At 31.2% G+C, this 13,653-nt stretch overlaps 1 protein-coding gene and 1 non-coding gene across 2 annotated transcripts; one reads left to right on the top strand and one right to left on the bottom strand.

Moving 5' to 3' along the window:
• The first annotated feature begins 798 nt into the window (after positions 1 to 798).
• On the top strand, positions 799 to 13,424 carry LOC116767937 (ankyrin repeat domain-containing protein 29-like). Its single transcript, XM_061523622.1, has 11 exons — positions 799 to 924; positions 1,223 to 1,321; positions 1,644 to 1,742; positions 2,457 to 2,654; positions 5,966 to 6,163; positions 6,403 to 6,501; positions 6,853 to 6,951; positions 9,770 to 9,898; positions 11,135 to 11,207; positions 11,567 to 11,674; positions 12,067 to 13,424. The coding sequence occupies exons 1-10, from the start codon at positions 799 to 801 to the stop codon at positions 11,593 to 11,595; spliced, it is 1,149 nt and encodes a 382-aa protein (XP_061379606.1). The 3' UTR covers positions 11,596 to 11,674; positions 12,067 to 13,424.
• Positions 7,274 to 7,345, bottom strand: Trnac-gca (transfer RNA cysteine (anticodon GCA)). Its single transcript has one exon. It is a non-coding gene; the product is annotated as a tRNA-Cys (tRNA).
• Positions 13,425 to 13,653: the final 229 nt, after the last annotated feature.

Below are 13,653 nucleotides of genomic sequence, written 5' to 3'. Positions count from 1 at the left end.
TGTCTCACTAAATATATACAAATTATACTTACCCTAACTACTCATATAATATTCCCATACATTAAAATCAATAATTTAATTAAATCATCACTAATATTGTTAAAATACTGACAGAGAAGTTGAAATATTTATCAAAAAAAAAATCACTCTAAGCTCAAAGTTATGTTATAACTTTCATGAAATATTTAATTAAACAAACGGTTTGTGAATTTATATTACTAGTGAAATAATTATATCCGTAAGAATCTCTCCGATTGCATAAAACGAAAACAAAATTTTATGTATAAAACAACTATACTCTGTGTAGTGTACGGTAGACTTAAAAAAAATAAGTTTAAAATTACGTATTCCGTGTTGGAATAAAAAGAAGTTTAATATATGAATATACTGAGATTAAAGTTACTGAAATTTTTAATTTTAGGTTAAACATAAGTTAAAATTTATTAATAAATATTATAATCCCAATATTGAACCCAAGATCAAACACTTAAACTTTTTATTTTCGGAGCCAGACTTAAGCTAAAGTGAGGTTAAAATTTGGTTACAGACCCTCTCATGATAACGGTTCAAGGGTATCATTAAAGGTGGCGAACTTATAAAGATTGTTATCATTATGTTATCATATTTCTGTGTACGAAGTTTAAATTTTTGAAAGAAGTATTAATTTTTTCACAAAATAAATATTGTAAATACAAAACAATACAAAGGACATTATAAATAATATTTTTATTTATGTCGGTTCGGATCTCGCAGAGGATTATATATCATCTAATTTCATCGCATTTCATATTCACCCAGATGTCAGAGGTACGTCCTCGTGTTCAACAAAACGACCTTCTCCTCCACGAGGCTGTCATCAAAAATGAACCAGAAGCTGTAAGGGAGGCTCTCAGGCGTCCAACTGATGTCAATTGCAGGAACAACGTAAACACTTATACACAGCTACCAAATTGAATTAAAGAGATTTTTATTCAGCTCTTTTTTATATAAAAGAAAATATATATAAGTATTTAATCATACATATTATTACTTTATAAAATAAAATAAAATAAATAATTAATAAATACAATCATGATTCGAATCTAAGACGTCTGGAGTATCGCTTTACCGTCAGTACAAAAACTAAGCTGTCGTGTCTATACTATGTAATGAGTGAAATATTTTTCATATTAATCTATTATATATTTTATTATTATGTATCATTAATGATTACTTGTTCCAGTATGGCCGCGCTCCTATCCATTGGGCGGCTAGCAGAGGCAACGTCGAAATCATAAATTTACTGATAGAAGCCAAATGCGACATAGAGGCGATAGACAAGGTCGTGCACACTAAAACATATTTAATGATTTCCTACTGAGATTTTTATCAAAATATATTGAATTATTGTATAGAATAAATGTAGCTGTTAATAAACATAACGCATTGATGGCAGAGTTTTGATATTAGTTTGAGTTTCATTTAACAATAACCTTACCAGCAGTGTACATTATGAAAACACTTTGTGAATAATTAAATTGGAAACTATATTCACTTTGAACTAGTAGACTTATGGTAAGAGAATAGAACTTAGACGAGAGCAATCTAGAAGATAGAAGGTAATTATATAATATTTTATACTAATCTCGTTAATTTTATTTCAGTTTGGGATGCGACCGCTGTTAATGGCGGCCTGGCACGGTCACTTACCGGCTGTGAAGACGTTTGTACAAGCAGGGGCGTGCATAGCGGCCACGAACAAAGTATTCATTGTTTAAACTATAACAATTAACTAAATGTATTGAATTTTTCATTATATATTTTGGTATTTGAAGTTTTTGAAACGCCAAAGAAAATATATTTCATTAAAAAATATTATTAGAGTCCACCTAAGAGGAGCCTTCAAACTTTTTACTCTAATTACTTAAAAGAACAGGATGAGTAACTTTGTACTAAATATTTTTTAAATATATTGTTCTTACAATCTTCTATACAATATCGCATGATACAGTATAGGGTATATATACTATACGAGATCATAACGATTCAACTCGTATATGTAATCACCAATCGCATTGACTATCCAGTATTAATCCTAGGTAATAGAATAACAAACAACTGCATTTTTTCATACATTATATTATATAAATTTCATTTAAATGAAACTAGTATTTTTCGGATGAACTACGCGTGATTTATTTTTGTAAAAAACTACATACTCCCGACGTTTCGGTTACTTTTCAGCAACCGTGATCACGGGCATCTCGTCTGCCCGTTTTTTTTTTTTTACAAAAATAAATAGTTTTTTACAAAAATAAATCACGCGTAGTTTACCCGAAAAATACTAGTTTCATTTAAATGTATAAAACTCGCGAAAATCTTGGATCTCATAATATAAATTTCACATTTTTAATTATTAAACATTACTATTTATACACTCTAGACACAGATATCAAATAGTATATATTTTTGAACAGAAACAGAACGATATCCTCCAATGCGCTTGTGCGAGGGGCGCTAAGGACGTGGCCGCGTACGCGCTATCCCTCGGCGCGCGCGTGGCGTCCTGCGACTCGGCCGGCGACTCGCCGCTGGCGCTGGCGTCGAGGGCTGGACACGGCGCGGTTGTTGAACTATTACTAGACAGCGGCGCCAGTGTTGACGCTTTTAATAAGGTTGGATGACTTGTTAATTTACAATATAATATTGTTCAATATATATTATTATATGTATATGTTCATGTATTTACTCCCTTAAAGATCTGAGTTCCGTCCTCTAGTGATTACCTTAACAAATATAAGGTATTTTGTTAATAAAAATGTAAATTATGAAATACTCATCCGAAATTATAGAACTGTTTCATAAACACATATTATAGTTTATTTACATGCAGAAAAACAGTCATTTATTTAGGTAATGGCAATGTATGACTACCCTAAAAATTCTCTTCTCCAAAATATGTCATTTGAAAATTTACAGATTTTGTCAAATCTCACATTAATAAAAACTATTAAAATTCATTAATACTGATAGTTACCAGTAGAGCTGTTTATATCAACATCCAAATTATTACTATCTCCCTTCCCTCTCTTTCGTCATAAAGTTTAAGCGATTGTCAATCCACAAATACGACCTCCAGTCCACGGCATCATGCACCTTCTAAGTCACTAATGTCCCCACCATCACAATAACTACTAGTAGTATAGAGAGCGTAATACAATTCTTGTATTAATTAAAAAATCAATCGCAATTCCTTGACTGATAAATTGATCGAGATTATATATAGTTAAATTGAATGATTGATTGATTGATTGATTGATTGAATGATTGATTGATTGATTGATTGATTGTAAAGTACGAATCATTTTCGGATTAAGAGAATTCACATAACGCAGCATCTTTGATATTCATAATGGCTTACAACTTAAAATCAACACAACTGGTGTATAGTCAGACGTGAATACATTTTTTACACGCCCTAATATTTAAAGGAGAGCTTAAGTTATGTTCGTATTCCCTTCCATTTGAGAATCTTCGATCACAAAACCATAATTTAATAGAGATGTCATTATGTCCAATTATACTTATCTTTTCTTTCTATCTTATCTTTTCTTTCTTTCTTCCTATCTTTTTATTATTGCGCCAAAATCTCATGTCATATATTTTATTGAGTCGGTCGCCCGTTACGGATCATTTTTAGTGTTATAGCCAACCAGTACCTGCTATTCAAATATGTATCTTATTCTTATAGCCGTCACTATGAGTTTTGAGCAGTCATATTAAATAAATAAATGAATATAATAATACTATATAACAATAACATCAACTTGTTTGTAAAAAAAAACCTTTTAATTTAAAAGTTGATAAGGATGTACACTATACAGCCGAATACGGACCTTTTTTTAAAAAAAAAAAAAAAAAAACAAACGTCAATCCTGTATACATTTTATTTATATTTATTTCCAGCTTTTGATATAAAATTCAAATGTATTTCAAACGGTGTGCGATGTTTCGTTGACACGACCCAGTTAACTAAAAAAATCGCGAATAATCAAACCGTCGCTTCCACGAAGCTGTTTCCAATAACGTTTGAACCAGTTTTAGCTTTTTCTTCCATACGGTTTTTTTTTTTTTTTTTTATTCACGTAGATGTAAATATTCCTCTATAATCCTTAAGCCTTACTGCCAACATTGAAAGTACGAAATGAACAAACAGATTTGATTTTAATAATATCAGTTACTATATTTTATAGTATATACATATTAAGAAATTGTTTTAGTCAAAACATTTCAATTACGTTGACTTCTATATAATGTAACAAACCAGTTAATACTCTCAAGATAGATTAAAGTAATAACGATATATTTTTTATAAGTCTTCAGAGATATGATGACGCCAAGCTATAACTTTATATAAATATAAATATTACTAATAATATTTTGATCAACCAAAGCAAATTCCTTTAATGAATATAAGATTCGCTGACTACAATCTGTGGAACATAATAAGCTCTACCTCATTAAGATTTACGCTACGCCCGAGGCTGTATCTCTCAAACTTGTGCCCTTTGAGTGCTTTTGATATTACTAATAAATTTTAAATAATTAATTTTTATTTTTATTTATTCTTAACTGTCAAAAAATGTACTAGATATTTGTAATAAAATAGGTTAACCTCATAAACTTAAGCTTAGGTACACATATTTATGTAAGGTCGTAATAAAAATGTGTCTAATACATAAATTATTATAGGTCTATAATGTCAAATACACAAAATATACTTGGTGTTTGAAACACTCTGCCTGACGATAAAATGTGAAAAAGCTTAAAAATGTAGGTCACGGCACGCTCAATACAAAAGCAAATTTAAGTACACACATACAAAAGAACCTTAATTATATATTGATGTGTCTGTGTGTACGTAGCCTACATAGTGTCGCTTTCAGATGAAAGCAAAACGACATATATATTTTTAAATACCACTCAAAGGCGACGAGTTTTTTTAATTGACCTTTTTTGTTGCTATGTTAAGAAAGAGGTTGTCTATAATTATGTAGTTACTTTTTTTTTTGAACTTCAATAATAATTAAAGCAGTCAGCTTCGTTAAATTAATCTTTTTATATTTATGTATGTAAAAGTCATTCGATAACTAATGGTAATGATTCTTTTCCGTCTAAATCTTTTGTTTGTATTTTTATTAACTAATATTTTAGTTTATTTCATTTTTTATACTTATATATATTTGTGTGTGTGTGTGTGTGTTTCACTTAATTTTGTTTTTACTGTCATTAGAATAATTAAGGTAATTCCAAATATAAAAAAAATCAGTAATCAAACTAAAAGTTCTAGAATATTGATATAATCTCGGATAGAAATACCCCTAATACCTCGCAACGTTTGTAAGCCTTATTTTCTTCTAGGCAAAACTACTTTACTTACTAACGAATGGAATTGTCAAGCCGAGCTTTTAGTTTGGTTGGAAGCTTTCACTAGAAAACAAAAACTATTTGTACCAGGGAGGCATGACGACGTTGGAGTTACTTGCAAATCGAATGTAGCTAGCCTCCGATAAAAGCCAAGTCTATGGAAGTGACTCATATTTAGTCAGAAAATTTAAACATATTATGACATGGATTACTGTTTTTTATAAACATCTGCTTACATATCTTCTAAACTAGATAAAAACATTTTTTGTATATTATATTAATAAAATTTTCGATTGAGTTACTTATCATAAATTACTATATAAGAATAATATTTATTTTAAAATTAAATCGAATACTGTTAAAACTATCAATGTACGTATTGAACGAGCTAACAGACCCTATTTCTAAACATGAACAAAAATAAAAAAAATATCTTCTAAAAAGGGTTACGTATCGAGATAGTTTCAAACATGGAATCGAATTTTACCCTACGTGAGCGAGTGGGGCGGATAACATGTGCTAAAAAGAGACAAAAGATTAAGATAGATTGTAATATCAGGTAGGTCGTACAGCCCTGCATGTGGCGTGCGAGGGCGGCCACTGCGGCGTCGCTGGTCTCCTGGTAGCGCGCGGCGCGGCCCGGGAGGCGAGAGACAACTCGGGGCGCACCCCCCTCCACCAGGCCGCCGTCCACAGGCACACCGAACTCGTAAGGACGCTCCTCGACACCGGCTGCAATGTCGATGCCACGGATAATGTGAGTCATGCCGGCCTGGTACATTCGTATGCCGGTTTACTAAGAAACGCCTCTCGTATATGCGCGCCTGGTACACTTGACATTTATCCCGTGATGTCCTGAGCCCAAGTAATTAAGAATTTATTTACGGTTTTTTTATTTATATACAAATATTATAGATAAATTATGGTACCCATCACTAGGATACTAACGTTTGTTTCCGGCTGTGTAGTTATATGTAAACGTTTTTTTTTGTCCAGAATGGTGTAACGGCTTTACAAATGGCGTGTGCTCAAGGATGTCGAGGGATCGTCGAACACTTACTGGAGTATGGAGCCGATGTACACTTACAGAATAATGTATGTACGAAAATACATTACAGTACATTTTGAATTGATGATAAACGTTTTATCTGAATATTAGTTATCAATATAAAGTGCTAAAAACCTTTTAGTATATAATTATATAGATAAAGATTTTGATTTAAATACTGTAATGTAGTACTTCCGAAGGAATCAGAATACAAAATGAATTGGGGTCACTTTACTGGAATCATTGTTGTTATTTTTAATCTTTCTTCCGAACTGTCGCTGACGACTAATAAGTATTTATTAAAAAAAATATATATATATTCAACCTTTTTGTTACATGTCATTTTTTTCATGTATTTCTAAATTATTATTTCACTTCATGTAGGGGTTTTGTTAAAGGTTGGTTCCTCAGCATTACATGCAGCATGTGCCGCAGATGCTACTGATATCGTGGAACTGCTCCTGGCACACGGAGCTGATCCAGCTATGACAGATCAGGTAAATGCCTCACAGTTTCTTTTAATATTCTTACTTAGCAATTAATCCTAAAATGTATTCTATATAATAATTTCTAAATTACAATCATAATCAACTATGATAATTTTAGCAATATTAATATATTTAAAAAAATAAAATGTCAACATATTATTTTATACAAATAAAACCATTTTTTTGTACACAACTTATTTTAAAAGTACTATTAAAATATTCACAAAATAAAGATGGTTATAAATAAAATTATAAGTGTTTTTGTAATACAAGTAATGAAGAAATCAAACTATAAAAAAAAAAACACATTTATGAAAACTTAAAAAACCGTAGGGGACACCCGGGTTTGAACCGGGGACCTCTCGATCTGCAGTCGAATGCTCTACCACTGAGCTATATCCCCACTTGTTGAAGAAGGTGAAACAAGTCACTAGTAATTACAAAAACTCATAATTTACGCCCACTTACCAAGCATATCAAACAAACGAGATAATGGAAGTCTATTTATGGAGCAAAATCAAATCATACGTATGATTTGATTTTAATTCAACAACCGTCGAAACTACAAAACAATAACCATATTAACCCATTTTGATTCTATACTTTTTCAATATTTACCTTCTAAATTGTTATTTAAAGCCTACAATTTCTCATACTTATCAATGTTTTTTCTATCACCTTCCTGAATAATGTACGTGACACTACGTTAACATTTATTCTGTTAGTAAACTGTTAAATTTAATTATTTTAATAATTGTGATGGAAAGCAAAATAAAGTTTATAATGGAAATCGTAAACAAAAGCTAATCTCATATAATAAATGAAATAATAATTATTATAAATAGCCTTAACATGGCTTGCTCCCGTGGCTTTTCTTGTTATCGTCACGGTGCATACGGAGCGTTCAAAGCATTTCAGTCGTGTGTCATCTCAAATAACAGTATTTACGTATAAACTCTACGTATTTATTATTTAGTATGAAAACAAACTTCTGCTAAACATAACAGCATTAAATTTTGTAATAGGTTACTGAATAACTTACCCAATGGATTGACGACTTAAATTTTACTAAGTCCGCGTATACATACTTATTCTTTATATTAAACCTAAACATTACTTTTTTATAGTTATTCTAGTTGCAACGCTATTTTATTTACTATTGGTATAAATTAAAAACGTATTAATGCGCCACATACTAACATTCATTGTCATTTGTATTTATCATTTTCGTCTTAAAAACATTACATACGTGAATATTTAAAAGTTTTTTTAGTAGTGCTGAAAGCTAGTGAGGCCTCTTTAATAAATCAGGCATCTATCGATTTTCAATTAGTCTTAACGGTGCGACGGCTCCACACTAGGTTTTGTTATGTGACAAAAACCGAGCCACATATACAGGAAATACGTATGGTAGGTTTGCTATTTAAAGCATATTTTTATGTTTATCAGAAAGCTTTATAGTGTTTAATGTAGTCACTTAATTACATAAATAGATATTTCTCAATAAGCAAAACACTTTTCTAGGAATGAAAAAAAATTTTTGTATATTTTTTTTCCTGTTTCTCATTCAGTAACTTAAGTTTATGCCATAATGTGACAATATTTATGAATAAAAAACTATTAACGCACCGTCTGTAGTTTGAACTCTGATATGTAAGTAAACATGTAGAAAACCATTCAAATGCAGTCAATTAAAATTCTTAGAAAATAAAATGAGATTAATAGTTTTAAATAAAAGCCGTTATTTGATTATCATTCGCTTAGAGTTATTAAATAAAACAGAACATTAAATGTAACATTTCATATAATATGCGTTTCGATTTTCTAAAAAAAAATTTCATATACCTTCTAAAAGACGCTTCTCTGAGACTATGTAACTCAAAGTTGTAGGTATATTGTGCCAATATTTCAAACAAATCAAATCTCTAAACTCAGTTACATAAAATGACAAGCTTTTAGTGAAGTTTCTGTGAGGTTGAAATATAATTTCATTGCTAGAGAAAATTATGTTATGTTCAAAATTACTCATACCTGATGTACCTAATTTCTGACTGAGCTATAACTTATACAATTAACGAAGAAATGAACATTTTATAAAACGACATGTATGTTAGCATAAATTATTTATGTACATAAAAGTAATAAGAATGAAAGAATAACATCGTATCAGAGAAGCAATGAACTCGCGAAAACATTCGAAGCGCGGCCTCACGGGTTTGAATGTTGAATTATTGAGACCTCCAGCGGCGTTCTGCGAGCCTGATACCTCTACACCTCTTGCATAATACAAACGAGAGTAACTTTGAATTGGGAACCGGAAAAAAATTTGTAAATCCTTCCTATATCTTTCTTATATTAATTACAGACATGTAAAATTTAAGCATACAATTTATTTTTTATGAAAAAACATCTGTTATTTGTATTTAAAATTCATTACTGCCTATTGGTATTATTAATATTGTTCTGAAAAGTGACCTAACTCGCTAAGTACTTTAAAATGTCATTGTGAAAAAATCAATCTTTTTCATAGTTTACGGATGTATTTTTTTTATATTATTTGTTTTTCACATTACTACAGCTACACTTTTTACTTGATCAGTACGGTAAAAAAAAATTTATCTAAAAATATAGGTAATTTGATATCCCTGATATGTTTTTATTTAAAACGGCAAAAATGTTTTGAATTACTGTTATTTAAATACAATTGGCGTGTGCTCTAATTACTTAAAAGACATGTTAAGTCGTTTTATTGTATTAGCCAAAACTGTAAAATTATAGTAGGTATCAATTGAAGACTTCATCTTGTTTATTTTATTTAACAAACAAGTGGTCTCAATCTCCTCTGAGCGTCGCCGGTAGCGCGGCTGAGTCAATGCCGGAGGGTTTCCGTCGCGCCGCCCGGGGCTCGTTCTCCGCCATCCTTGACCTCCTCACGGCTACTGCGAACCTGGTACAGGTAACTCCCACAGTTCCATCACCCATTTTATTAAAACAAAATCATTTTAGAGCAAAATATTTGGTTTTTTGACTTTAAAATGAAAAAAAAAAATTAGGAAAGAGGGACCTTTGTTGAACCACTTTGTAGGACATATGTTTTATCCAAAAAATTAAATTTCATCAAAATTTAATCCCAAATTGCTCGATATCAGAATCTAAAAGTTGTGATAAAAAAAAAACGGATTGTCTCAACAAAATAAAATCAACTCACAGAAAATTTGCTTGATACGGTATGTATCTATAACTGACCTCGAATTCAGGACTTACATTTTTACTGTATCAAACAAAAACTAACTTAGGCCGGTCTAGATTTTCAGGGCTTTAAAAAACCCTAACGGTACCTAATAAATGTCATCGTATAAAAATTTCATTAGTGAGAACAGCTTGCGGAGAGCCTTGTCTCTCGTATTTCGATACCAATTATGTCATAGTATTTCAAACTAGTTGGGAGTGGTCGGGTAAATAATAAGTGACAAGTTAATAGTGTTTGTGTCCGAGATTGCTCTAATCTGTGTAGTTGGATCGATTGTAATAAGCCTAATTGTTTGTCAGGGCTACGTATTAGTTTAGCTGTTAGCGTAATTAAGTGGGTATAGGTATGTACAATGTTTATATACGTATATAGTTTTACTTTTTTGTAAACAAGTTGGATAAATGTTTAATTTGCAGAGGTACATGACAAGTTTGCTAACAATCTAATGCTGACAATTTAAGAATATTAAATATACAATAATAATACTATTAGGTGGTTTCAAAGTTTAATCATTAAATTTCCCGTCAGTTATAACAATTTCCTGTATCAGCTTGAGAGAAACTTTGTTTGCTTTATTGCATTTGTTAGTTCACTGTTAGTCTCCAACCTTGAGGCATTTGTAATTTAATGATATCAGAGTCAAAAGGGAGCGCTCTAGCTGTGATTCGTTTAAAGTAAAGTGCTTCAATATGATAGAAGCTTACAGGTTTCATCGGCAACATTTATATGCGGACCAGTGTTTTAACTTTAAACTTTATTATTATTTAAAGTTATAATTGACTTAATGTGCTATATTTAATCCTCAATTAACAATTTATTAGTTGCTGAACTACAGTCTGAATAAACGCTGTTATATCTTAATTCGTTATTTGAATTTAATTAGTAATTTATGTAAAGATTTACTTTTTTCCCTTGTACTAAATTCTTTTTGTTTTATCCCAGGAACCATCTGACGGATCACCATCACCTCGAGCGGAGGATAAATCTGGTGGCGTCTCACCTTCTCCTAATGAAGGTCAATGTAATGAAGTTTAATTAAATATAAACATTGTTAACTCAACCATAGCGCCTGTTTTTTAACGTGGTTAATAAATGCGAAACGTAGTTTTAGCTATTCATCTGACACAGGCACTTTGTTTATGAAATACTTCTTTGTGTTTGAAAATTAACTTTGAAATAAACTTGAAAACTTTTATAAACAAAAAGCGCATATTTTTTTGATTGGTCTTGTTAATCTGAAAAATATTTTTGGTGGTTTATTTTTAAGTTCTTATTGGAAGACGACAGTGTGATTACGGAAAACTTGTGTAATGAAATTCGAATTTGACCTTGCTTCATTGTATATCACTGATAATAGTAATACTGTTCCGTCAGGCGAGGGTGACGGGGACGGCGAGCGGTGATGGTCGGCGACCACGCTGCTGGACAGACTGGCACAGCGCGGGTTTGCTGCAGACACACGACTTGCTTTACCGCCAACCGGTACACAGCTTAATATTTTATGTTTGTTTGTATTCAAACTTGTTGTGACAAACATTTTGTTAGTGACTTTACAGCTTTGATATTAGAGCTCAAAAGCGATTTATGTACATTTAAGTGGACATCGCTCAATTCATTTGTACTTGAAATAATTTAATGTGACTGATGATTTATTAATAATTAAGTGCTTATTACAATGTAGCAACAAACGAACTTTAACATTTGCGTGATCAGAATCAACTCTCGAGTCGATAAGCAACAATCAACAATAAAACGAATTACCTAAATTCTATACTCACATTAGATGAGAAAAAGGAACATTAGTTATATCAAAACAAGCAATATTCTAAGCATGACATAATTAAATAATCGAGTGCCTATACAAAATATTCCAGGATGTGCACGATATAGGGAATTGTGTTATCGTGCTGCGCAGGCGCACCTCCCAGCGGAGTCGCCGCCTCGGCCCTGCGACTGTGTCAACTGCTCCGCTAGAAGAGACTCCAACTCAGACGCCTGACGTTCAGACGGAACACGCCCTGTACCCACGGCGTCTGTTTCTGTTCGTCGTAGGTCTCATAAAGATTCCACGAACTGATCTTATGAATACATTTTATGGAGGCTTGACGATTTATTCACTATTCTTTTTGATGTTTTGGTATTACGTATGTGTATTGCTTCAACGATGGTATATAAATGTAAGGTGATGTCAGTACAAATCTGTTTTTTCAACTTAAAAATCGGATTGGTACATTGAAGTATGCAACATGATCTTATATGAAGATTTAGTAATTGAACGCATTTCCTTAGTATTAAATTAAAAAAAAATAGTGATATATTTGCGTAAGAACCGATCGAAAAATTAAATTAAAAGATAAATTTAATTTTTACCGCACTCCTTATTGGTGTTTTTATAACAATTTAGTACGTACTTGATGTCTATGAAACCAATCACATATCTTTTCTGAGAAAATTGCTTTATCCTGTCAATTTAGGAGCACTCACTACGCAACAATATAAACATATATAACCAAAGTCCTGTCCTGTCCTGTCTTGAATAAACATTTGTTTCTGTTCAAATAGTGTTAAAATGTTTTTTCAAAGCTTTCTATCGCCAGCATATTGACTGTTGAGATTTATTGATTGAATGGCCTCAGACATTCGGTCTACTTATTATAGTCCTAGCATTAGGTACTCAAAGCAGAAATTTGTCATTTAAGGCGTTTATTTTAAATTTCGCTCCTTACAATGTACTTCGTTTGTCTCTGCTAGTGCCTTAAATGAACTCCTGGGTCCCTGTCGCAGTGTAGCTTGTAAGTTAATGTTTTATGACCCTTTATAAAGTTCCCTAAGACTTATCTACTCATCAGCTCATATTTAGTGTATATGACCTTAATGTACAACTCACGACCGCATGTCAAATTCGATTTCTGTCCATTTATGTGTATAATTAGTGTTATTATAACTAATAAATAAATAATGGACATATCTTTACACAATTTATTGAAAAATTACTACATGATAATTTTTATGTACTAAGACTAATCTGAAAACAATGTTTTGTAAAAAATATAATAGTAATTAAAGCTATTTATTATAGAAAATGTAATAGCTGTGGTCCAGACGGTAACTTACAGTAACGGCTTGCTGAAATGTCGTAGATGTCTTAATTTTATATCTAACATCGATTCTAGTGTCATACTTTTCGCCATTTTTAAATAGTCTTTAATCCGATACTTTAACGTATTTTATAACACAGTGCTTTTATTATTAATATAATTTATAACATCGATCTATTTCTCTCATTTCACTTACCCGATGTCATTAATTTTATGAACATAATTTCATTATCATTTAAATAATAATAGGACCTAATAAAAAATTTACTCTAAAAGCTTTATTAAAAAAATAAAATCTTATAAAAATATATATCCATCGATATTATAGTGGTTAAGCAAATAAATATTGTCTATAGAGGAATC

This window comes from Danaus plexippus, chromosome 19 (genome assembly GCF_018135715.1).
Source record: "Danaus plexippus chromosome 19, MEX_DaPlex, whole genome shotgun sequence".
Classification (NCBI taxonomy): Eukaryota; Metazoa; Arthropoda; class Insecta; order Lepidoptera; family Nymphalidae; genus Danaus; species Danaus plexippus.
The sequence above is the reverse complement of the archived record's forward strand: the minus strand, read 5'-3'. Positions and strand labels throughout refer to the sequence as shown.

Coding starts and splice junctions, on each gene's coding strand:
- LOC116767937 (XM_061523622.1), top strand. CDS start 799: ATGTCAGAGGTACGTCCTCGTGTTCAACAAAACGACCTTCTCCTCCAC. Junction 925..1,222: donor ATGTCAATTGCAGGAACAAC/GTAAACACTTAT, acceptor TACTTGTTCCAG/TATGGCCGCGCTCCTATCCA. Junction 6,502..6,852: donor ATGTACACTTACAGAATAAT/GTATGTACGAAA, acceptor GTTTTGTTAAAG/GTTGGTTCCTCAGCATTACA.